This window comes from Phalacrocorax aristotelis, chromosome Z (assembly GCF_949628215.1).
Source record: "Phalacrocorax aristotelis chromosome Z, bGulAri2.1, whole genome shotgun sequence".
NCBI classification, from domain to species: domain Eukaryota; kingdom Metazoa; phylum Chordata; class Aves; order Suliformes; family Phalacrocoracidae; genus Phalacrocorax; species Phalacrocorax aristotelis.
In genome coordinates this window covers 51,866,773-51,892,741 of record NC_134311.1, presented here as the reverse complement: position 1 = coordinate 51,892,741, position 25,969 = coordinate 51,866,773, and the positions used below count along the sequence as shown (strand labels likewise).

General features: G+C 38.4%; 1 protein-coding gene across 2 annotated transcripts in view; it reads right to left on the bottom strand.

Moving 5' to 3' along the window:
• Nucleotides 1–25,969, bottom strand: part of GLIS3 (GLIS family zinc finger 3) — a 177,939-nt gene that overhangs the window by 19,463 nt on the left and 132,507 nt on the right. The window contains exons 7-8 of one of the 2 annotated variants that reach the window (XM_075078828.1): nucleotides 15,595–15,736; nucleotides 5,203–5,365 (exon numbers count right to left, since the gene is read on the bottom strand). In XM_075078828.1, the coding sequence (XP_074934929.1) occupies nucleotides 5,203–5,365; nucleotides 15,595–15,736 (305 nt within the window). The remainder of the gene's footprint in view (nucleotides 1–5,202; nucleotides 5,366–15,594; nucleotides 15,737–25,969) is intronic. The other variant, XM_075078827.1, reaches the window with a different exon arrangement.

Genomic DNA, 25,969 nt, shown 5'->3' with positions numbered 1-25,969 from the left:
GTAATAATAGTAAGTGAAGGGAATATTTTCTTTGTTTGAGAACAGCAAATAAGGTATTTTCATTGCAACTAAATATTTGTTAAAAATATATTGAAAAGAAAGGAAACTGCATCTGCATATAAATGAGGAAAGAGGAGAAGACATAGTTTACCTATATTAATCCATGCTACACTGTGGCACAAAATGCTACCAGGAGGAATTATTTGGGATGGAAACTATGCAGCTATGTTAGATGTAGTTTTATTCTCTTGCTTTTCCTCAACTTTCCACTGAAAAGTAAAGCATGTGCCATCATTTAGACAATATCAATCCTTATGGTTGCTTTCAATATGCTTCTGAAATGAAAATGAAACATTAAAGCTGAAAACTTTGGTCTTTTTTTTTCTTCAGAGGTTATAGTTTTCTTTGAACAATTTTTAAGTACAATTTATTTGCTGCTCGATTAATTGGCTGAGATCTAATTCTTTTTATTGGGCTGCAACAGTTTGGGAACATATCTAGATGTTATGTAGCTGGCACAGCCAGAAGATCAGGCTTTCATCTTATTACAGTTGAATTTTTGGCTGGACGGAGGACAAAACCATAAGCGCCCCGTAGCAGGCTGCTGTCTCCAGTGTGTGGAGGCTGACACTCCATCCAGCGTCCTGTAAAGTGCTGAACTTTCTGACAATGTTAAGTGAGGAACAATCTATACTTGCTCCCTCTTGATTGCCTTTGTATTTCCAGGCAAAACCAGAAAATCTGGGGTGATGTCTCTGTTCTCTGCTTTAAACATCCTTGTCATTCTGCTGTGATCTCACAAATTTTGGTTTGGCTGCACACTTTATGCTGTATGCTAGTGACTTTGCAGCTCCTCAGTCCACTATCAGTGGGGTAAACGTTCTGTTGTAATACAGTATTCTGTAACCCAACACATTACACTGTAAGTTAGTCCAGCTAGCTATCAATGACAATCAAATAAACATGGTTTAAAAACGCTGGTAAGGACAGCATAGCTTTTGCCAAGCACAATTTTGAAAAATCAAATGTTCTCCCCAAGAGTCATGAATGCATTCATTTGACCAAAATATCAAAACACTTTATTTTTTATCTACCTATCATACGACATGTTTCTCTCCAACAATTTGCTGTTGCAAATCATTTTTTTTAAAGGAAGGGAATCTTCTCCCATAACAGAAACACTTTGGCCAACACAAACCAAAATTTTTGTCTGTAGTTTTGTTCGAATTTGCAAATTTGAACTCGTCAAGCTCTGTCTCACACCCTGCACAGCAATGATCCCACAGCAGGTTTCTATCCCCGTGGTGTCTCAGGGGAATAGACTACATGGGCCAGTAGACTTTAATTTTATATCCTTACTTTCAGCCATTAATAAGTGTATAAAAATCCTTTTCATGCACAAGCTTTGGGAACACAGGAACTGGTGTTTCAGATCAAACCAGTGCCCACCTAGCCAAAAGAAGGCATGGCAGGAAGAAAGAACAGCCCCTCTGACCAGCACCACACGCTCTTTGGTGAAAGGAAGAAAGGAGAATTTAAGTGGAATTTAAAGAGGTATTTAAGGAAGGAAGCTGTGAGCGGCCACCTCAACAAACAGATTCCCTGGAGACAGAGATATATAACTTCAACACCTCTCTCAGCATCTTCTGTGGCTGTACTGTATTACAGACCTGAGTTTCTTGCAAATGCGAAGAAGGGGAAAAGAGTGCCTTTGGGAAAAAGAAGAAGTGTGGATACAGGCTGGACAAAAATTCCAAGCTTTGCTAGGTCAGCTCTGAAACAAGGTTGTTGCGAGGTAGGTGTTGGTCTCTTCTCCAAAGTAACCAGCAGTAGGACAAGAGGAAATGGCCTCAAGTTGCACCAGGGGAGGTTTACACTGGATATTAGGAAAAATTTATTTACCAAAAGGGTTGTCAGGCATTGGGACAGGCCGCCCAGGGAAGCAGTTGAATGACCATCCTGGTGTTATTTAAAAGACATGTAGATTTAGTGCTTAGGGACATGGTCTAGTGGTGGACGTGTCAGTGCTAGGTTAATGGTTGGACTAGATGATCTCAAAGGCCTTTCCAACCTAAATGATTCTATAATTCTATGATTCTGTGGCTCAGGTTCAGGGTTAGACTTGCTGCTACCACCACTCTTTAGCATCTGTCATTTATATGTGTCATTTGCTCACTAACAAAAAAAGTGGTAATGTCTTAGCAGACAATCCTCTGAAAAGTCCGAAGCCTGGAAAGAAAGCACTGTACTGATTTCAAAACCACACTGTTAAGGTCTTCAACTAAAGACTTTTTTCAAGGCGGTCCCTTATATGCTAAGTACTAAGGGCTTTGTAATATGGATCAAGATTGGATGTCTTGACTCCTTGGTTAGAACTACTCAGAGGCTTTTGCTTCTGGAAGTCTGGCTTGGACCTACTTATTATTTTACAGCAAAAGCATGAAAGGAATATAACCACACTCTTAAATAAGCAAAAAGCAGTACTGTTGCAGACCTTATTATAGCATTACAGTAATGCTAAACTGAACAGTTCAGCCTGAAGTCCTTCTTTCCAGTTTTACAGTCTCTAGAAATTCCTGTCAAACCAGGACGTGTCACGCTTCAGGGACACACCACTAGCTCTGGTTCACAGGAAGGTGAAAAATCATCTGGAACACCAAGCCCAAATGAAAAATTCTGTTCTGATCTCACATCAGTTAAAAGGCTACTTTTTGCACAAAAGCAAGCCTTAAGAAGCAAAATGCATACATTGGGTAATCCAATAAAAAATTAAAAAATAATTTCAAGCATTTGGCACCATCAGGTTTGGGGCACTGAGCTGCACGTGTTAACTATGCCACATAAAAGCAAAATTTTTTATCTGGGTTTTAATTAGATTGCTTTTTCAGCTTCCTTGAATGTCCATGTCTTCTTTTATTACAAAAATGAGTGAAAAGGAAGCCAAGTACGTATTGTCTTTAATACATATACTTTTGGTTACCACTATAATTTGGCACCTTCACTGAACAGTTGCAATATTTCATATTAGGGGAGCACTGAAATTCTGCTGTCCAAAACAGATGGGGCACATGACTGGCCCCAGAGGCACCAAAGCAGCCAGTCCAGCTTGGATCAGCTTGAGTCCAACAAATGCAGGCTATCACAGGGGTGGGTGCTGGTGAGACAGTCCTACCTCTGCAATGACCCCAGGCATGCACAGCGCCTCAGGAACCACACAGCACGGGGGGAACAAATCCTCTGCTTGCTCCCCTAAATCCTGCACTCCTCTTAATGAGGAGGTTTGAGATACAGGGTGATTCACACCTTTCAAAGACACTGTCTCTGGCACTTTGTATACCTAAGTGTTGGTTTGTTCAGTTCACATTTTCACAGCTATCATCACTCCCATGAAGTGATGTAAATGACAGCCTACATGCAGGGCCCCTAGGTGAGTGGATTGTATTAGATTCAAGATGCAGATTCTGCATCAAGTTTTTTTTCAGACATTTCCCTTAATTTGTACTATATGTTCTGTAACCAAACCAGCATTGCTGTAATACTTTTTTTCTTTTCTGAATTTAAATTGCTATTTGTCCCACTATCGAAATGAAGATATTGGCACTTTTTTAACCCAAAGTAGCTCCAGGTATGGGAATTAGCACTTAAAGCCTTTTTAGAGAGCATGTATACAGTTAACATATGAGTAAGGAGTGTATCACACCAGCTTTTTGTAATTGTTATTCTGTAGAGTACTATAGTATCCTAAAGTCTGTAATGCATTCAAGGACTTAATGAGTTAAGTCATACTCTAAATGTGTCTGCTATGGTCCTACACCAGCAACTGCCTCAGAAACGGGCAATACCTGTAATAACTATTGATCTGTCCCTGCCTGTCACCTTGTGCTCTGGCAATTGCTGGATATGGATGTTGGACAGTTCAGGCACTGGAGAGAAAACTATACTGGGAAGCAAAAGCTTCTGGGTCAGGCAAGAGAGCATGGGCAGCCCAAGAGTTTGCACACAGGACCAGAGCCAGGGCAAGGCAAAAAGGTCAGGACCACTACATAAGCTCCAATGATCTTGAAATGGCAAGTTTCATCTCAGACCAGTGTACAAAAAGCTCAACTACTTCCAGTGGCTCCAGAACTGGCTGAATTCATATGTGCAGTCTGAAATCAAAAAGTACTTTCACCTGTACTGAAAGTACTTCTCTGAACCATCATCTTATTCCATCTTCCTGATACAAGGCAGAGTGAGTACTGCTTTCCTCCAAAGAAATTATGCTCATTTAATCAGTAATTGAAATCTAGTGAATGTTCTTTTCAGGTTTATAATTGGACCCTTCGTGCTCTCCAAATTACTGGCATTTCTGCCACTCAAGCAAATTAAACACTTTGAAATACATCAATGGAATACAGCAATTTATCACTTAGACTACTGAAAAATAGGGAGATTAACAAAGTAATGTTTAAGTATCCCTATACATACAGTAAGAATTCATTATTCTCTGTGATGGTGTATCTTCCTGACTTTTCCACTGAAAACCTATTTGCTTAGGCCTCTTCAGTCTTGCAATCTGGTAGACTTCTGGTTCAATGAACTACGTGGAAATCTTTAATACCACACACTATACAAGCGATTTGAAAGATTGCTGAAAGTAGTTTAGGGAATATATAAACAAGAAAATTAAACCACTTCCAAGCAACCTGCTTTCATATCACTGAAATATCTAAAATCATGACAACAACATACGTCAAGGGGTTTGTACCTAGCCAGCATAAAATAAATCAAGCTCTCCAATTAGTGAATTAAAAATTCTTTCATTATCCTGCAAAGTACTTAGGATTGAGAGAATATTGGCAGAATATGACTCTCCTACCACAAGTAAACAGAAACATGAATTTCTGTAAGGTACTGCTGGGCTCCTCTGAAGTTTAGTGTCCCACCCAGTAACCTTCCTTGCTCGGTCGTTGGTGGAGACCAAGAGGGGCTTGGGGGAAGGCCCTGAAGTGGAGACGGATGGAAAGCCTCCTTCTCCAGGTGGGGATGAGAGTCCTTTTCACCTCTCCTTACCCTAGTAAACCCATACCCAGAGCAATTGTTACCCAGGGGCTGCCACTGGTGACTTTCTGCACACCGACAACTCTGTTTCCACTCATCCTGGTAGCTCTGAAGGCAGTCCTGCTCCAGGCTCAGGATGGGAAAAGCAAGGGCTGGTCTTACCTCTCTGAGTCCACAGCTGAGAGAAGAGGTAACTGCCCGGGAAGATGGAGAGGACTACCCTGTATGTTACGTCCTGGAGAGGGGTGGCTGCTGGGGTGCGACAAGGACAGTGCCCCAGCTGCTCTTCCACTTCGACTTGTCTGTGTGCTGGGGAACACAGCTGCTGAAAGCAAAAGGAGAGAAATAATCCTCATCAGGCAGGTTGAACAAATTGAATTGAACAAATACTAATGGGTAACACTCCCCTAAAGCTGTAGTGCCAATTCTTAGCAACTAACTGGTTTTTCTCAAATGTTGTTTTCTGTCTGAAAGGAACAAAAAACCCCACATAGAAATAACTAAATAATCCTTGCTGCTCCCAAATGACACTTTTGTAAAACCAGGCATGACATAGCTGTCCTCCTTGTCTTGGGAATTTTGTCTGAATAAGGCCACAAATCTTCTATAGCTTCCTGTTGTAGACGTGGTAGCAAATACTTCCTACGACATGTATTTTTTTCAAGCTAGTGAACAGAAAGCACAGTTTTGTAAATAGTGAAATATTTTCTACATTTTTACCTCAGCTGTAAAAATCCCAAATTTCTTGAAGAGGTTAACCTAAATGCAGATACTGCTGTTATTGCCCCAGATTCCCCAGAAATGCGTACAAAAATTTTGAACTAGCATTAACAGTTTCATAATTTTCTATGAGGTTGCTCTTGTATACATTCCAAATAGGGAAAGGTTCTGAATGATTAAACTAAAAGCAAAACAGGACTTCCTTCGAGTGTCCTAATCAGGTGACCCCAAATCCTGTAACCTGATTTTCAGAAGTTTTTTAAATCAGGCAGTCAGGAGGTAAGACATTGATTACCAAATCCCTCTAAAAATCCAGTTACTCAATTATTTTCACCAACATCTGTGTCAAGTAGCTTATGTCGATGTTGAATGGCAGCCAAATACATGCTCTTAGATATTTTATGAACCCTGAGAATGAATTAGATAGGCTGTCTTCAACGTGAAAATGATGTCTCACTGTTTAGTTGTCATACCTACCAGTCTCCTTATAAAATAGTATTGTTTAGGCCTAATTTACAGAATAAAATTCTACCTATAAAACTTACATTATGCTAGTGAATATGTTGGAGCTAATGATTCAAAGGTATTGATAAAATCCTAGAATTTAAACCAGTTCCCCAAAGGGCATTGTCGTTGATAAAAGATCTTTCTAGGCTAAAATACCTGCACGGATATTGCAGCCCTAGCAGAACAAACACTACTTTTCGAGTAACCCCACCATAGATCCATCTTCAAGAAAATTATTTCACAGGTCACAATTTTGAGTGTTGCTACCCAAGATTAAAAGGGAGAAAAGTCCATCTTATCTCCCAAGCCCTCGGCCTATTTCTGGAAAGCCTTTATTCATGCTCAGAAACCAGCCCTTGTGACACACTAGATATTCACCAGGCTAAGGCAGAATTAAGGAAAGGCTCAGGAGCTTAATTATACTGTAGCCTCATTAAAGAGTAGTCCTGGACATCCTTCAGTTGGTGGAGATGACAGACAGTGCAAGATGACAGATAGGAAACCAGTTTGTGAATAAAAACATCTAATATATCTGCTGCAGAGGTAACATCAAAGTTTAGGGAAAGTTGGCATGAGCCTCACTGGTGGTCAAAGCTGGAGGAGTGGAGGCTGCCCTACCACATGGCCAGGAGGACCAAAAAAACTGCCTGCGGCTGCCTTGGCATTAACCTCTACTGTTTACTTATTCTTATATGGACCAGAGCTTCTTAATCAAAACCCAAGTGACAACAAACATCTGAGAGTAGAAGGCATCCCACACAGAGGTACAGAGGATGCAGGTATCAGAGGGAGATGAGACAGCACTTAAAGCCAGCAGAGTAACTCACTAAGGGCTGAGGAAGAACCCCCTCCTAAGACAAGGGAAGGTAGTTTTTGTTGTTTCTTCACTTTGCTCATGCACCTCAAAAATCACTCTCTCCATACCTGTCTCTCAGACTAGCATCAAGACAAATGCAGAGGGGAAAACAAAAGAATGACCTTTTGAATTTATTATTTTATGCTTACATGCAGCACAGATGAAAATATAGAAAAAGCAATCAAATGCACATTCTGCCAGAATAAGCAGAGAGAATATTTAGCAAATCAGCACATTGCAAGGGACAACCTTGATCATCTAAATAAAACCAGAGACCACCTAAATTATTTCTTGCAAAAATAGAGTAATTGCATTTTTCCATTAGAAAAACATCAAAATGTGTAAGAAAATACAATGACTTAGTTTCCCAGTACTGTGATCTTTGAGTTGAAAATAAATTTCTTCAAGGCTGTAGTTGATCGGGTGTAAAAAGGCTGTACTATGACTGGGTTCCCAGCATAAGGTAGCAAGAATTGTTCTTCCCTGTCATAGCTGTTCTCTGTCACAACCATGGTAAGGATTTTAGGCAGGCATTTTCTAAGTTGTGCTTGCATATTTCTAGCTCATCCAGGCTGCAGTACTAGCACAAGTTCCCACAGTACTGCACAAGACCTGGTGCCTCTGTCCCTGGGAAAAGGTTATCCGCAGCCATGCACAGGCAACCATCTCTCCTTTCTCTGAGCTTGAGCAACCTAAAGGCCACTGCAATATTCACCATCGTAGCAGTATCTGCTACTGTAGGACCTTTTTGCTGAGCTTCCCAGCAATTTCTCTATACTTTCTTCTGTTTCCAATGAAGACACAGTACACAGTGTAAAGTAAGAGCTATCTATGGCAGGGACTAGAGGGACAGATATGATATTTAAGGAAGAAAAAGCATACATATTAGCTGCAAAAATTTATTCCTGCACAGATGGTACATTAAATGATCACAACACAACAGAAGACCGTACCTGGGCTCCCACAGTGCCTTGTAATGAAGCCTCCAAGAGCAGCACCATGAATGATGGTGTGGGAGACTATGTAACACTCACGTGCAGTTCAACACCTCTTTTCTCAGTGCAGCTTCTCGCTGGGTAGAGGCTCTGTGCTGACAAAACCACCTCTGTGGGCACCCAATGAAGTGAAACTGCAATGCTGGCAGCTGCTTCCCACTGGAAAAGCTACTATTAAAACTTCCTAGCGTGGACACGGCATTGGTCCAAGCTACTACCTGAATCTTCTAAATATGAGTTGAGGGGAAACATTGTCAGCCATTGGCAGTCTACAGACCTATGGCAGTCAACAAATATTGTCAGTGACAGGACATTCTCCTAGCGGAGCTAGTCTTAAGAGACTGACAGAAAACTTTGGATCCTATTTAAGAAACTACTAGGTAGCAGTTTTTCTCACGAGCTGTGGCAAGCTTTCCTAGTAGTTTATCTGTTAAATGTAAGCTGCTTGCTCAGTGCTGGCAGGAAATATCTACACAATGGAATGTCTTTTCAGTGCCTGATTCTATTGAAACCTGATTTGAATGGTATGAAACTGAACAAATGTTCACTCCAACCAGCCTGCTCACTGACACCAGCAGGTAAATCCACACAGAAAGATGCAGAATTAAGTTTAAGTATTACTTAGCAAAAAGGCTTCTCTCTATCAATACAATATAAATTAACACACTTAAAGTAATTTTTAAAAGATTCAGATATTCTGAGAAAAGAAACCAAACCAAACCAAAATACCCCAAAGAATTATTGATGCTATTCCTCTGTGTCCCTTAAAAAGCCCAAACTACAAACGACACCACAATTTACAAGACGGATATAATCTGCTAGTCATGAATGTGAACATTGGATTGGGTTACACCCACAAAGTTTCAGCAACAGGGAGGGAGGAGCCATGTTTTCATTTCTGGAGTCTCATCACAAATCAATTTATCAATACATAAGAAGATTCTATGAGAATATCTCTGCAAAGCCCTCTCTATGAGAAGTTAAATTTACACGCGTTTTCATAATGCATAGGAACAATCAGGTGGTTGGAAGAGAAAAAACAGATTCTGAATAAGGTTCCTTTAAAAAAAATGTCAGAAAAGTAGCATTTAAAAAGCTATAGAATCCAAAGCCTGACATATTTTTTTTTTTTAAATGGAGCTAGAAACCCATAATTCCTAGAACATTTTTTAAATGCAGAAGAATCACCGCCCCCTTTGCAAATTACCAAAAATGGTGTAATTTACTATCTTGGATTTATTACTCTCAAATCATCACTCTGTCAATCTATTTGTGCCCCCAAAATACCTCTCCTCTTACCACTGCCAGCAGGAATTTGGAATAGAGCTGAGAATTCTTTCCATACAGCATAAGACAGTGTGAAGGTTTCATTTTGTAGCTCAGTCAATTAAAATTACATACATGCATTTGCAACAGTGTTTTTTTTAATTACTATATTTAACTTTCCATTTCTACAAGGAATATTTATGTGGTCCTTGTGAACAAGTGATTTCCTAATGCACAGAAGGAAAAAACGTGAAATGCTTTTGGCACTTGGGAGCATCGCCTCCATGTAATCTCCCCTCTCACCTCCTCTAGGCAGCCCCTATCTCCCTACAGGATTTCGTGACCAGGAATATGTGGGGATGTGCTGTGTTGAGCCATAAGTGGTAAGCCCAGCAAATGTAAAACATGCTGGCTGTGTTATCTTGATCCTGCCCAGCTTGTCTGTAAATTTGAAGACTCCAGTGTGTGTGGAACTTAAGAAGCCACCTTGCATTAAGAAGCAGAACAGAAGTCACAACCACATTATGAAGATAATAAGCCTGTCTCCAAAGTGGGTCTGTCACATGGCCCATTTACATTGATGGTTGCTACTTCTTTCTTCAGATGTTCTGCGGCAGATCAGAGATACTGGAGTCATCCAACTACTGGAGGTAGAAAGCTGGAAAGTTTACAAAGTCCACCCACTCAAGATATTTGGATAGAAGAAGAAAACAAGTCTAGGAAAGCACTTTGTACAGTAATCCAGTCTCGTCATTTGGAGACCTGTTCAATCAGTCTCTGTCTTTTGAGATCCCTTACTTCAAATATTTAGAAATCTAAATGCTTAGAACATAGTTGGTTTTGTGGTAAAGATCTTCCGCATGTAAAAACTGTCTAAAAGAACACACCATCTACTAAGAATCTTTTCCACTATTCCACACCTCATAAAATAGGAGAGGAAAATTAAGAAAGTCAATGAAGAATTACCAGCTGAGTCAGAATAAAAATCTCAGTTAGTTTATTGGTAATTATAGGCCTCTGATAAAAATGGTGAAATGGTGCTTGCTAAAGGCCTCCCTATTGCTACCCAAGATATTCCCAAAGTAGCCTATAATATAAATACGAAAAAGTGTGTGATTCTGGTTTTTGAACATCCTTTGTTCTTTTTTCTTAGCTAGACGTGATAAACTTTTTCTATTTTTGTTGCTGGACACTTGCACTGATGGGCAGCTGGACTGATTATTAATGGAGAAAGGTGGACATCCTGGAAACTCCTGTAGTTTCTGGGATTAAAAAATAATAAAATCCCTGAAGCAATAAAGTGGAGTTTGGATTGGAATTTAAAGTAGTTCCTGCCATGTCATCTTTACATCACATCCTTGCCTTTCAAGACAATCCTCTTCCAGTTGATTGCAGTTTCTGAGGTTCTGTCTCATCACGAAGAAAGGAACCATAAATGGTGCAGTTGCCTTGTCGCTTACAATGTTTGTACAAGTTCATCAGTAAATGTTCTCTTCTTCACAATGTGAACCCAACCATTACACCAATTTTTGGACAACCATTAAGCTGTCTCAAAATGGAAATTATAAAGTCAGAAGTAAAACTGGTGAATAAAAGGACAAGTCTGAAAGGAAATAAACTAAAATAGGTAAAATAGGTAAGAAAATAGTTACCTATTTTATATATATATAATATATATATATATAATATAATATATTTTATATAATATTTATATAAATATTATATAATATTATTTAAATATTATATATTATATATATAATTTTATATATAAATATATATATTTATATATATAATATATATTATATTATATATATATAATATATATATTATATATAAATAAATATATATATTATATATAATTATATATATATAATTTTAATATATATATTATATATTTTATATATATTATATATATATTATATATATATTATATATATATTATATATATAATATATATATTATATATATATTATATATATATTATATATATATTATATATATAATATATATATTATATATATATAATATAATATATATATATTATATATATAAAAATATAGATAAGTATATATATAATATATAAATAAATATATATTATATATATAATTTTATATATAATTTTAATATATATAATATATATTTTATATATATTATAATATTATATAAATATTATAAATATATATATTTATATAATATAAAATATATATATTATTATATATATATATAATATATATTATATATATATAATAATATATATATTACCTATAAGAAAATATCTTACCTCCTTAAAATAGGTAAGAAAATAGTATTAATACTTTTCAGCCCCTCATAATGTGTGCATGGTCCTACATCACATTTAGGAGGAGTTCTGGATATGTATGTCATACGTAAATTCAGCCAAAAAGGTTACGAGATCCTCTAAATTGCTGGTTGTCCTACTTCACCTCCACTTTTGCATCCATTCCCTATGCATCAAATAAAACTCCATTTTTCGCTCCATTTTTCTCAAGTTCTTCCTTCTCATTCTTTTTTTTTTCTTCCAGTAATGAGTTGTAAGTACTTCCCCAGGCTGCCAGCTTTAACAGACTGCTTTTTCCTCAGACATCTCCCACACTGCCCATGGTGCCTAATGGTACGGGAGCTGACTCACTGGGACAATTGCTGTAATGAAATCCTTTCATTTTTCCCGTATGAGTCCTCTATCCTCTACCTCCCTGTTGTATCTACCTACTGCTCTAACATTAACTTCGATATAATCTCCTTTGGGAATGGATTTCTTATTATGTGTGTAAAGCACCTAGCTCAGTACTATTTCATTGGAAAAGAAAACCCACACAAAGGAAAGTGTTACTTAAGTAAAGCATATACTAAGCACAGGCATAAAAGTAGTTAGGTCAAAGTTTCACAGTACTGGAATGTAAGACATTATTTCAAATACACTTAGAATTGCAAAACCTTCTGTAACTTTCCTGATGCAATTTTTAATTTCCAACTTACAAAGAAAATCATGCCCTTGACGAGCTTTAGTAATATTGTTTGCTTGCTCTGGAGCAGAGCAGAGTGTGATATTCAGTAACTATTTATAAATGAATGACAGATTCTGGTTAATTCTTAAATATTAAACGGTCAAGTTTTAACCAAACAACACAGTCAAAATACTTTTTTTTTTGTATTGCATTATTTATGATTATTTCAGCCTTAGCGATTCTAGATTGCACTACAGAAAGCCAGTTGATATGATTTCATAGTAGAAAAAATATCAACCATATATTCTTACTATGAATGAATTCCTTACATCTTTATTCCATGAACTGAATAAACCCAAAAGCCTATGTATTTTTAAAAATTAAAACCTAGATGATACCAGAAATTTCGCACTTCAGTAGAAATAGAGTTTGAATTTCTGTTTTACAAAATATCACTATGCTTATCCTTAGAAGAGTATGTATGCTTGCTTAACTGTAGACCTGTAAATGTAATTTTGTGTTAGTTTTAAGCGAAGGATCTGTCATGTTACCTCACTGTATTAATAAGTTTATACTCAGTTCAGATTTCTTTTATAAACTCACAAAGGACACAAGAAAAAACATTTATGCAGTCTTAACTTTAAGTAATAGATACTTAGTAAAAAAGATTATTGTTGTATTTCATGAAAATAGATCTGTGTTTGTAGATTCTGAACTTTAACAGTGCAGAGAAACGCTCATCATTATAGGCATTGTTGTACTTTGGTAAGTGGAAATGGACTAGCATCTAAATGTCTGCTTCTGTCATCTCTCACACTTTTCTAATAGTTTGCTTTCAAACATTTATTCTGTAATCTCTTAGGAAAGGATAAAACCTGCCTCTGCTTTAAATGTGCATGAACTATAAGAAAAGTAAACTTCAAGAGAGAAAAGTTCGATTTAATAGCATTGGAAGAATGCTAATTGAAAAGTAGCACAGCCACATTTCAGCTAATATGCTGTCTCTACAGTTCCCAATAGAAGTTACGTATTTTATTTTTCAGAAAAGTCTCAAAGTTTTTCATTAGATTTGGAAAAAATGTTGTTTTCAGAGAAGTTTGAAGGGTAGCTTCTCTAAGGCAGGACACTTTAGCTTTCGTATGTTTTGCTTTCCTCTACTTGGGGTGTGAGTAATTTTTACGTTGCTATTTCAATAAAATAATTCCCTCCTTGCTGGAGTTATCTCACCTATTCACATAGTATATTATTTTGTAGCAGTCCTGACAAGACAAAACAATTAATTTCAGAGGGCTTGGGTGGTTGTCAAAATGAAGTGACATGGGTTTATCTACACCTGACATAATACCATCAGTTAATTGATGTGAAAAAACACAATCGAATAAAACTGCAAGAAATTTGGCAAGTTATGGATAGATGTGAACATATGTAAGGGAAAGCAGTTTATTACTTACAGAGAAATTAATGCTGATAAAAGTATGTTGACTGATGCTATAAAAATTGCTGCACAATAGGAAGCAGTAAGAAAGTAAGTAAGAAAAGACCAAAATAAATTATTGTATCAAAGAATGTCGATAGTTAGTAGGGCTGTAAACCCCAAGTATTGAAAGACAAGGCATGAATGAGATTACAAAAAGTAATGCCACAGTCTCAGAAGCAGTATATGGGTCATGAGGAGAGCAGACAATTGCCAGCTAAGGGCTGGCTATAGGCAATAGCTTTACTTGGCTTAGGATCCCGACAAGTCATGGGGCAGCAGTGTGTTCAAGCCGCTGTCAGTCTTGGTGGATTGACCCAGCGGCTGGAGTTTGACACTTAATCACAGTCTGGAAGCTACACTGATAAAACAGCTGATTGCTCAACAGATTCCAGCAGAAATCTCCTGTGAGAATGTCCTCAATTTCTGAAAACCTGGTGTCAGCTCATCTGACACACCGTCCACACCTAGCTTCCATCCTGTCCAGTGACTTGAAAGGAAAAGGAAAAGCTGATTCTTTTATTCTCTCTCAGTTTGCGCATTATATTGGGTATTGCCAGTAAATAATTCTTTAAATCTCAACATTCCTCACTATCCAACTCCCTCTCATAGTACAATATAAAACTAGGAACTGTAACCAACAGCATGTCGCCAGAGGTTCCCCGGCCAAAATAGTATCTTTAAAATCTGAAATTTCCTTTAGTTTTCAAATAACAGATGCCACACTCGGCCTATACTCAAAGGCATTAAGAAGTTAACAGCATACAAGTAAAACCAACTATTTTATAAATTAGGGTACAGTCAATCACAGCTTTAAATTTCCTGATTTTTGTCATATGAACCTACATCATCACCAGCTAGTGTGTAGCTCACAGCAGCCTCGACAAAAACATATCACAGAATTGATACGTTTACAAGCCTTTCAGTAAAATAAAACCACTTCACTTATTGAAGTGGCCACTTCATATAATGTCATTTTCAGGACTGCACATAACACCCAATTCTTTCACTTCCTACATCTGGTTCTCAATTAGAAGTTGAACTGCTAGAAGATGTAATACATTCTGCCTGAAAGTTAAAACAGATGTCTTTACAGCTACTAAAATACTGCCTTAAAAAATGTTAATGTCCTGCCCATCGTTGTCTTGAGCTTTGGGATGTATTATCACTCATAACTTATCAAGTGTTTCAAAATTAGCTGAAATGTGAACAATTGTACATTTAGCCAACTATGACAGAGTTAGGTATTTTAATATAAAAATCTCAGATACTTAGCTGAAACAATAAAATAGCATTATCACATTTATACCACAAATGCGTTTACTGGCTTATTTATAGTCATAATATGAGAGCTCATAATGCAGCATTTAAGTTCATTAAGGTAGATCTACTGGCAAACTGGTATGTGATCCATGAATTAGGAAGAGGAAAATGCTCCTTTGATTTTAAATGAAGCTTAATGAATTCAAGATGTCTACAAGGAACAGTAGAAGTGAATTGCTAGCAAAAGCCAAATGCCTATAGAGCAAAAAAATTGCTCTTTGTCACAGTAGGTCTTTTCATGGATGAAATACAATTTGTCCTGCCTCCCTTTGAAAAGCATGTAAAAATCTGTTCAAAATCTATCTTTTTGTTGTTTTTATACTTTATACTTTTTTCTTTTTATACATGAGACAGATATGGATTTTAGAGTACATCTTACTCTGCAAAATCATTCTAATCTTAAGTAAGCAATAATATAGCAGGCTGTTTATCTGTCTTTTTCTATACCTGAGTAAATACTGTGAGCAGGCCCTGGGGCGTGTTCCATGGTATTATCTGCAGCATCACGTGGTGACAGGGCTGGCTGGAGGGGCTGGATTGCAAGGCACTCATTCAGGATGTCCTGGCCAAGCTCTAAGCTCGATCGCAACTGAAACACCAGAGATAAAAAAGGAGAAATTATTGTAACATGGACAAATAAAAGGAAATAAATCATTAAAATCCTTAAGACACCAAAAAATTATAATGAAGAAATGTTGAGGGGTTAGAGAAAGAAATGAGGCACAAGCAGAATTCTTTTCTTTTAAATCCTGGTTAATATCTTTCCATTATAGCAGGCATTTTTCGAATCACAGGCAGGAAACTCTTCCAGATGTGTAACAAGACTGTACTCAGGACAATGGCTACTTGCACAGATAGGTCCTTGGAGAGATGGACTCACATGTGTTCTCTTGTCATACATGGCAAAAGACTTGTCCTGATTCATGGATAATGGAGGTTTATCAAATGTATGACAACTCTTGTATCAGCAGAGGGATACTATAAAAAATACAAATATTTTCCTGCTGGTTTAGTGCCCTGAACTGGCTCATTGAAGGACCAGAAAAGCAAAGGTGCTCATGGCAGTGGAAACAAGGGACTGGGAGCAAGCAACTGGGAGTAGTATTGCTCAGGATGGTAGTGGTACCACTTGTATAAGGACCAAAGTTTTCATGAGACCACATTGTGAAAGTGACTAGGATAGGACTGCATTTGTTTCACATTATGGCTGAAGTGATCTGAATGTGAGTGCTCCGTCACTGCCACTAATCCCAGCTGCGTGCATGGCCACTTCCCTGATACCTGATCCATCAACAACAAGTCTATTTATCTGGCTGATTCAGCATAACATTCACTCTGCAAACAATTAAGAAACAAATTCATAAGAAGAGTTTTCCTTTGGATGAAATTGGATGAACAGTCTCACCCTGAAGTTACAATAAAATACAATACAATAAAAAAATACAATTAAAAAAAAATCCCAGAACCAAAATAAGGAAAAAGGAAAAAGCCTACTGCAGCACTCCGATACAAGACTGTCCTAGCTGTAATACAGAACTGTACCCTGAGGTTTCCGGCAGATGGATGCTGCTGCAGGCTGCCAGGACCGATGCCTGTCCCAACTCCTTGCCTGACTTTACTGTTATATACAACAAAAAATTTGCCTGTTCCTTATGGCCATCTGAGCTCACAGGCTGGTATATTCCTTGAAAAGCATAAAAAAGGAGGATCTGAGATTCTATACATGTGAAACACTGCAGTAGCTGAGATGCAGGTAAATATTCTGTCCTGGCACCCATGCTGATGAAGAGATAGTTCATGCAGAGTGATGGACAGAAACTTGTCGTAGTGCAGTAGGATTTGCTGCACTCGTGCATCAGAGTCCCAAGAAGTAAATCTCACAGACGCAACAGAAGGCTGCTTCTGTCTATTTGGTGCCATGAGCAGGTAATAGTAACTAGAATATAACCTAGCACCTCTAACAAACTCCTAAGGAGAGGAAGAGCAACAACAAGAGAAACTTCTGTCCATCGTGTACTCAGAAATGAAGAAGAAAGTAAGAGTGAATGACTCTGAATGCAGCTGTAGAATGACCACAAGATGCTGATAATCATTCAGATTACTTCTGATGATGTGCATTAGTATAAAACCATTGCAACAGAGTGGAGAGTTGGTCCTACACATCACAATCACCTGAGGTAGGGTGACTGTAATAAGAGGTATTATGCAGCCTATGATACCTATGCACGGACTGTGCATGCTGTAGATTATTCCTTCTTTTAAAAATTTAGTAAGTCATTATAAAGCCTGAAGGTACACTACCTTTGTGAGGTATATTTGTTATTCTAGATCTTTTTATTCTCAAATTGTACAGGATAGGGAGGAGAGGGGGAGAGAAAGAGGGAGAAAAGGGAGAAAGGGAAAAACAAATGCTTTTCGTTTATTATCCATATTTACAATCTGTTACAAGAACAAATGTTTCTTTCAGTGTAGCATGTATGGTTGTCTGCTATTATCCACTAATTATTCTGTTTTTACTGCTATCACTAGTAACATGTTTTTTTCTTGAAATTAAGTGCATGTGAAGTTAAATGCCAGATAGATTCAAATTCTTATCACTTTATTAATGGGCAGTATGTGACTTTAAATTTCTATGGAATCTAGTATAAAAATAAATAGTTTTAAAAAATCTGACTTCTATAAAACAATCTGGATTCTATCACAGAGAATACAAATTTATGGAGGTTGCCTGCATGAAGTCGCTTGTTTCTTTGTGCAATTATTTTTTTTTTTTAGTAAGAAACAGACCAGTTTTCTATGATCAGATAGCACTCACGGATGAAACAGTGGGCACAACAGGGAAATGAGAGCTAAGTATTTACACATTAGTTACAAGTATTAAATAACAGCAACAGCCTATTTTACACATTTTTCTATTTTGCACTGTTCAGGAATGGCATTTGCAATTCCTTTGATACTGAGAACACATCTATCATGACAACCTGTGCTGACATAAATTTTCCAGCTTACCCAATAGTCAATGTTTATAAAACCAAACAAAATGCAGGATCAACAACAGAAGACCAAAAATAGTGAAACAAACAGAGAGACAGCTGTGATCTGATTTCTGAAGATAGTTCTTAATCCATGCATTTGTTATTACTGATTCATATTTACAACCACAAGGGTGGTTGTAAGAAATATAGATTTTATAGACTTACATACACACATATACATGTATTGTATGTTATAATATGTAATTTTAGAATGACAATACATGTATTTAATACACATACAGTGAAATATCGTGAGCAAGAGGTTGGTATTACACTGATTTGTGCAACTGCACACACACACTGCTAATTCAGATGGCCACTAAGAATACTACCACAGGCCTTCTATTAGCCTTCACCAGATAATAGGTGTTGGGAATAACTTTACTCTCCTTTACTGTGGGGTATGTATGCAAGTTGCTCTCTAAAAGTGATTACTGTTGCACCATTGGAAAGGGTAGGGAGCAAGGGGTAGAGGACTTTTTCTCTACTCTACTGCTTAGCAGAGCAGGACAAGAAATGGGTAAGCTTCCTTTAGCAGAACCAGCCATTATATCACAGCTGCGTCCCAAAATAGACACAACTTCTGGAAATCTCCATTCCCCACCATTACTGTTTTCTCTTGAGAGACACAGTAACCATGCTTTGGTTGCTGGGTCCTCCTTCCTCTGCCATCTAAAGCTCAACCTCTCTGCAATGTTTTTCCAGATCTGTCCTCTGTACCATTAACAGAGCTGGCATGAGCTGTGGCCTTTTCGGAACAAAACAGACAGCAGAAAACCAGACTCTGGTTTAAATATGGTTGATCAAGGCACTGTTTTTTCCTGTAAAGACATTCAGGGTAAAAAAAACACTCTATCCTAGTTAAATATTTTAAATATTTTTGCATATTTTACAGAAAACTTCTAATAAAACCTTTTGACTAAAACCAATGTTTTGCATTTTGTCAAGAGCAGGGAAATCTGAGTTATGATTTTCCTTCAGTATGTGAAGAAACACAGAACAGACAATGAAAAGCCAGACAATCTTAAAAACAAGCAAATAAACAAACCAATCATTGCATTAATAAAACTTTATCTTCAGTTAAAAAAAGCTATAAAGGAGAAATAATAATTGACCAGATCTAACTGCTGTTTCTTGCATTGCTCTAAAGACAAGGCATTTATTTTCCAGCCTACACTGTAGACTTATCAACCAGCTGTAAAAGACAGCCAACACTCTCTTTGACTTCTGTATAAATCACATCCCAGCACAAATCTCCCAGTATCCTAGCTGCAGTACCTTGCTTCCCTCATGATTGCTCAGCTGAGCACCATTATAATCACACTGGGACTGAAAACTTGCTAATCTGTTTTTGAGAACTACAAGGATAGAAAGTTACCTTGCTGTATGATGGAATCCGTGAATGAGAATTTTGCCATGCTGAGCACAGACATTTTCTGTGGGCTGTAATGTAGCCTAAATTTATGGTTGACCAAGGTGCAAGTTAAAAATCAACTGCTGAGCTGACTTTTAACTTCACTGTATGAAAGACTTGTTCTAAATAATAGATTTTCAATAATAATAGCTCAGTTGTATGGTGGATTTGTGAAGTTTTGTATTTGGAAATCTGAGACATTCCCATTGTCACAATGTGGCAGTTTTTTCTAATACACAGAACAAATCACTGTCGGTCATGATTTACACTTGTTTTACTTCTGTGACAATCAACTAATGTTTATCAGCTTTCAGAACAATGGATGGAAATTCTACTCCTGTACATTTTAGATATGATTAAATAATTACCCCAGATTAAATGATACAAGCAGATGTAATTAGAAGGCAGTAAGATTCTACATTCTTCAATTTTCAATTTCATTAGAGTCCAAGAGCAGAGACGTGCTATTGATTTGATGCATGACATAATGCCAGAGAAAACGACTCCTTAAAAGAAAAGACCATTTATTTTATATTCCCCTAACCAATGCGTGTTTTATCTGAGATCTGCATAGTTTTGTACAACCTAGCTAGTTTCTTCCGCATTATTCCTGTTCAGTAGAAATCAGACACCATCAAGGAAACCATAAGAGATGTGTGTTTAAGAATACACTTAATCAGAAAAGAAGTAATTTAAGATTTCTCAAACATTATTGATTTCTTTCCAATCCGCATAAAATAGGATCTCAGTAACTTCAAAACTTGCCTATTCGTACTCAAATTAACTCTAGCAATTCTTCAGCAAAGTCTGGACTCCTCAAGTCATTTAAACTCGTCAGTTATGTCATCAAATCACAGCATTTTCAATCTTGCTTTCATGAAAGCAGGCTTAATGGGACTGTATGTATGCTGTGCACCTAGTAGAGTATTTCCATATGAGTGGGAGACATTGATTATAGTCTATTTATTTTGAAGCAGGTTAATCTCTGTCTGTTATGTCTAAAATAAGCAGAAACCCCCTAAATACTGGTGTTTCATTGAGAATTGTTTTACACTAACTATAACAGCTATATAAGTGTGGTTTTGTTTTCATTATAAAGCTAAGGAGGAATTTCTGTTATTCACATAGTCTATCTATTAAGTTTACTAAGCACTATTGGTCAAGTAGAGAATAAGCCAATAGCCTGCCACTCATTTTTATTGTAAGTTAAGTTGGCACTGGTAGAGGGAAGCATGACCTATCTACATAGAGCTACATATTCTATTAGTTTTTCTGAAAGAGTAGCCAGAATTTAATATTTGCTTGTACAGATAGAGTAAAATTATGTCCTATTAGCATCATGACATTGACAGCATACAGATGTGACCACTAGAAAATTACAAGTACAATATGAAGCCATGCTATGTGATGGTGTTTACTCATATTATAGGCTTGCTTGCTAGATCTTCCCCTTACTCATGCAGATCAGCTTCAAGGTCCAGTGCATTCTTGCACAGTACTAAACCTTTTTGACAACAGACAACAAAAATTTATGCTTGCGAAGTGTCCTAATTCACTGGAGGCTACAGGCATCTTGGGGATGAAGCAATGCAGACAGAAGGGATTCCTCAGTAACCTTTGGTTCCAGTGAGTCATTTGGGCAGGATTTCAGAGGATTTCAGAGCCATAGCATTCATTATTCTGCTAACTGTCTACCACAGCCTTCAGATATGTGTGTATGCTATTTTCATCTGCTCTTACATTCTGTTTCAATTAAATGTTCAGCCAGGAAAACACAATAAAAATCAAGTTAAACTAGCCTACCTGCACAGTAAGGATGTTAGGTTCTATACAAAAAATAGTTACTTTTTCTCCGCTCAAAGTTCTACTACAAACATTTGAGTTCAAATACAAAAATGGCTTCCATCTTTGTGACCTCGCATAAATCAGGAAAACATACCAAAAGTGTTTTTCAGCCTCTTGCATTAAAAATCAAAAAGACCTGGAACCTACACACTCAAGCTAACTTCGGCAAATTCCAAGTCAAGAAGAAATTCTGATTCTGAAGCAATAATACAAGAGGAAAACTGTTACATTAAGACTGATGACACTGAAATGAATTCTACCTTTATTACATATAGAACAGAGAGTTTTCTTTCGATTGGTATTATCCTAATATGAGGGATAGTTTGGGTTATCTCCCTATTAAAATTAAATACAACACCAAGAACACCATTTTAAAGGGAAAAATTGCGGCTGGGACAGTTCTGAAAGGAAACGGAATAAAAACATCAAACCAAGAATCTTACTTTAAAGAAGGGAAGTACAGTTAGAGTGAGATGTATTGTAAGCAGCTATTTCCTGAAATAAACAAAAAAGCTTCTTCAGACATAGTTCTGTTGAAAACTTATTATTATTTTGCTCTACATATTTAGAAGTAGTGTGTTTTAACATAGAAGGCCCTTCTATGTCCTCAAAGGCATGTGGCATTAAGGATGCTCCTTTTTGTGACATCTACAAGTCTTGGAGAAGTCCACATTTTGAAAAATTTCGCTTTCTTTTCTTTCCTACTCTAGTCATAGAACTGGAGAGCATGCATACAGATGCTTGCCCCCACACACACACCCACACACGTTACCTCTCTCTGTACCCCATATCAGATTGTAACAAATCTGAAAACAAATCTATCCTATCAGAAATGCTACCTACGTTATACCTACGACCCTTCCTACTTCATCGTCTTCTCACAGTTCTAAGAGGCTTGTACCTGTTTTTTGTACGAACAGCAATCTAAGAGCTGAGCTATGCCATTCAAAAAGCAGGAAAAAAAAAATCACTCTTTTGTGCCAGGCTGATCTGGAGATATAGCTAGTATATGGTATTGGTAAACATCAGCTTTTCCAAGTAAATGCAGCCTGACAAAGAAAGTACTTGTACTGCAGAATGATTTGCTTTCCCTTTTTGAAAACACATCTGTTTGGCAAATTTTCACTTCATGAGTGGGAAAATGTGGAAAATAAACAAGCACTCATCCACCTGGTGCTTCATTGACCACAAACATATTTTTCTCCCTGTCACTGGTCACCAAAAATTGCCATGAAAATCTTTAGATAACATCAACAATTGTTAGTACACAAGAAACAAAGATTTTCAGATTTCACACTCTTTTTTTAAACTCTTCAGCATCCTTTATATAACACTTGCCTCCATGTTAAATATTTAATTTTGTATTGCTCTCCACTGGAACTTAAGTTCATGCATGTACCAGTTCCTACAAAGAAATACTCATCTGTTCAAAATAGTACCTTGATCAGAGCCTAAGACTAGAACTGAAAAAACTTTGGCAGCTTTACTAGTAAGAGATCCAAAGTATTAGCATTCAGGCATATGATTTTTACTCTTGCAAAGATTCCTTAGGACATCCCAGTACAGTTTCATCCACTGTCTATTAGTTGTGTAGCCTGTTTCCTGGCTAGATGATGTGATGTGCTGGCTGGACTGGCACTGCTAACTTCCAGAGTTCCTACAGCCTCCCTTTTATTGTGGGGCATTTCTTTTTCAGGTTGGGGTTTTCACTATTGTTAAAGCCCTAATTCAGCTTACAGTGGAGTCCCACAAACAACTGTGTCAGCAGATGGGGCAGAGCTCTGCAACATGGGGAGGAAACAAACGGGCAGCTGAAGGCCCTCTTCAGATGGAGATTGACAGTGAAGCCAGTATATCATTGCTTCAGGAGTAGTACTGAGGACACCAAATCAGAACCTGCCAGTGCAGGCCAGCTGCCAACACCCATCTCCAGCAGTGTGAAATCTGCATGCCAACAATGGATGCAGAGGAGGTCCCAGCCTGGAACAGGGACACTCATTGAGGACAGAATTAAAGACTTGAAGGGTGTCTGGGCTGCTGTCAGGACAGTTAACTGCAAACTCTTAGGCATTCTTTACATAGCTTCAGTCTTGCATGCTCAGATACTTGTGATGCTAAGTAGAATCATGGACAGGATAGCACATTTAAAGCCCAGACTGAAGTGCAGTTGGGTAATGAGAATCATAGAATTATAGAATCACAGAATTATTTAGGTTCAAGAAGACCTTTGAGATCGTTGAGTCCAATCATTAACTTAACACAGCCAAGTCCACCACTAAACCATGTCCCTAAGCACCACATCTACGTGTCTTTTAAGTAACTCCAGGGACGGTCATTCAACCCTTCCCTGGGCAGCCTGTTCTGATGCTTCACAACCCTTTTGGTGAAGAAATTTTTCCCTAACATCCAATCTAAACCTCCCCTGGCACAACTTGAGGACATTTCCTCTAATCCTATCACCAGTAACTTGGGAGAAGAGACCAACACCCACCTTTCTACAGCCTCCTTTCAGGTAGTTCTAGAGGGCGATAAGGTCTCCCCTCAGACTCCTTTTCTCTAGGCTAAACAACCCCAGTTCCCTCAGCTGCTCCCCATATGACTTGTTCACCAGACCCTTCACCAGCCTCGTTGCCCTTCTTTGGACATGCTCCAGCACCTCAATGTCCTTCTTGTCGTGAGGGGGCCAAAACTGATCACAATATTCAAGGTGCAGCCTCACCAGCATGAAGTACAGGGGCACGATCACTTCCCTGCTCCTGCTGGCCACACTATTCCTGATACAAGCCAGGATGCTGTTGGCCTTCTTGTCCACCTGGGCACACTGCTGGCTGATGTTCAGCTGGCTGTTGACCAGCATCTCCGGGTCCTTCTCCGCTGGGCAGCTCTCCAGCCACTCTTCCCCAAGGCTGTAGTGTTGCATGGGATTGTTGTGACCCAAGTGCAGGATGCAGTACTTGGCCTTGTTAAACCTCATACAATTGGCCTCGGCCCATCGATCCAGCCTGTCCAGATCCCTCTGCAGAGCCTTCCTATCCTCTGGAGCCCTCAGCACAGAAAGGACATGGAACTGTTGGAGTGGGTCCAGAGCACCTCTCCTATGAAGAAAGGCTGAGAGAGTTGGGGTTGTTCAGACTGCAGAAGAGAAGGCTGTGGGGAGACCTTATTGCACCATTTCAGTGTGTAAAGGGCAACTATAGGAAAGATGGGGGCAACCTCTTTAGCAAGGCCTGTTGTGACAGGACAAGGGGTGATGGTTTTAAACTAAAGTAAGGTAGATTTAGACTGGATATAAGGAGAAGATTTTTTACTATGAGGGTGGTGAAACACGGGAACAGGTTTCCCAGAGAGGTGGTAGATGCCCCATTCCTGGAAAGATTCAAGGTCATTTTGGACGGGGCTCTGAGCAACCTGATCCAGTTGAAAATGTCCCTGCTCACTGCAGGGGGGTTGAACTAGATGACCTCTAAAGGTCCCTTCCAACATAAACCATTCAATGATTCTATGATTCTATGATTCTATGATTCTATGATTCTAGCAGATCAACACTCCCACCCAACTTGGTGTTGGTTGCAAATTTACTGAGGGTGCACTCTCTCCCCTTGTCCACATCATTGGTAAAGATATCAAACAGAACTGGGCCCCAACACTGAGCCCTGGGGAACACTGCTTGTGACCGGTCACCAACTGAATTTAGCTCCCCATTCATCACAATTCTTTGGGGCTGGCCATCCAGCTGGTTTTTCACTCAATGAAAAGCACACCTGTCCAAGCCATGAGCAGCCAGTTTCTCCAAGAGAATGCTGTGGGAAACGGTGTGAAATGCTTTACTACAGTCTAGGTAGACAACACCCACAGCCTTTCCCCCATCCACTAAGTGGGGACCTTGTCACAGAAGGAGATCAGGTTAGTCAAGCAGGACCTGCCTTTCCTAAACCCACGCTGACTGGGCTGATCACCTGGTTGCCCTGTACGTGTGGCATGATGGCACTCACAATGATCTGCTCCATAACTTTCCCCGGCACCAAGGTCAGGCTGACAGGCCTGTAGTTCCCTGGATCCTCCTTCTGGCCCTTCCTGTTGAAGGCTGTCACATTTGCTAACTGCCAGTCACCTGGGACCTCCCCAGTTAGCCAAGGCTGCTGATAAAGGATTGAAAGTGGATTGGTGAGCACTTCTGCCAGCTCCCTCACTACCCTTGGGTGGATCCCACCTGGCCCCAGAGATTTGTGCATGTCTAAGTGGTATGGCAGGTCACTAATGATTTCCCCTTGGAATACTGGGGCTCCATTCTGCTCCCTGTCCTTGTCTTCCAGCTCAGGGGGCTGGGTACCCAGAGGACAACAGGTGTTACTGTTGGAAGACATCCAAAGGTGTTAAGTACCTCAGCCTTTTCCTCAATACATTGTCACTAAGTTGTCACCCAATAAAGGATGGAGACTCTCCTTAGTTTTGTTGCTAATGTATTTATAGTAACATTTTTAATTGCCTTTTATGGGAGTAGCCAAAATAAATTCTAGATGGGCTTTGG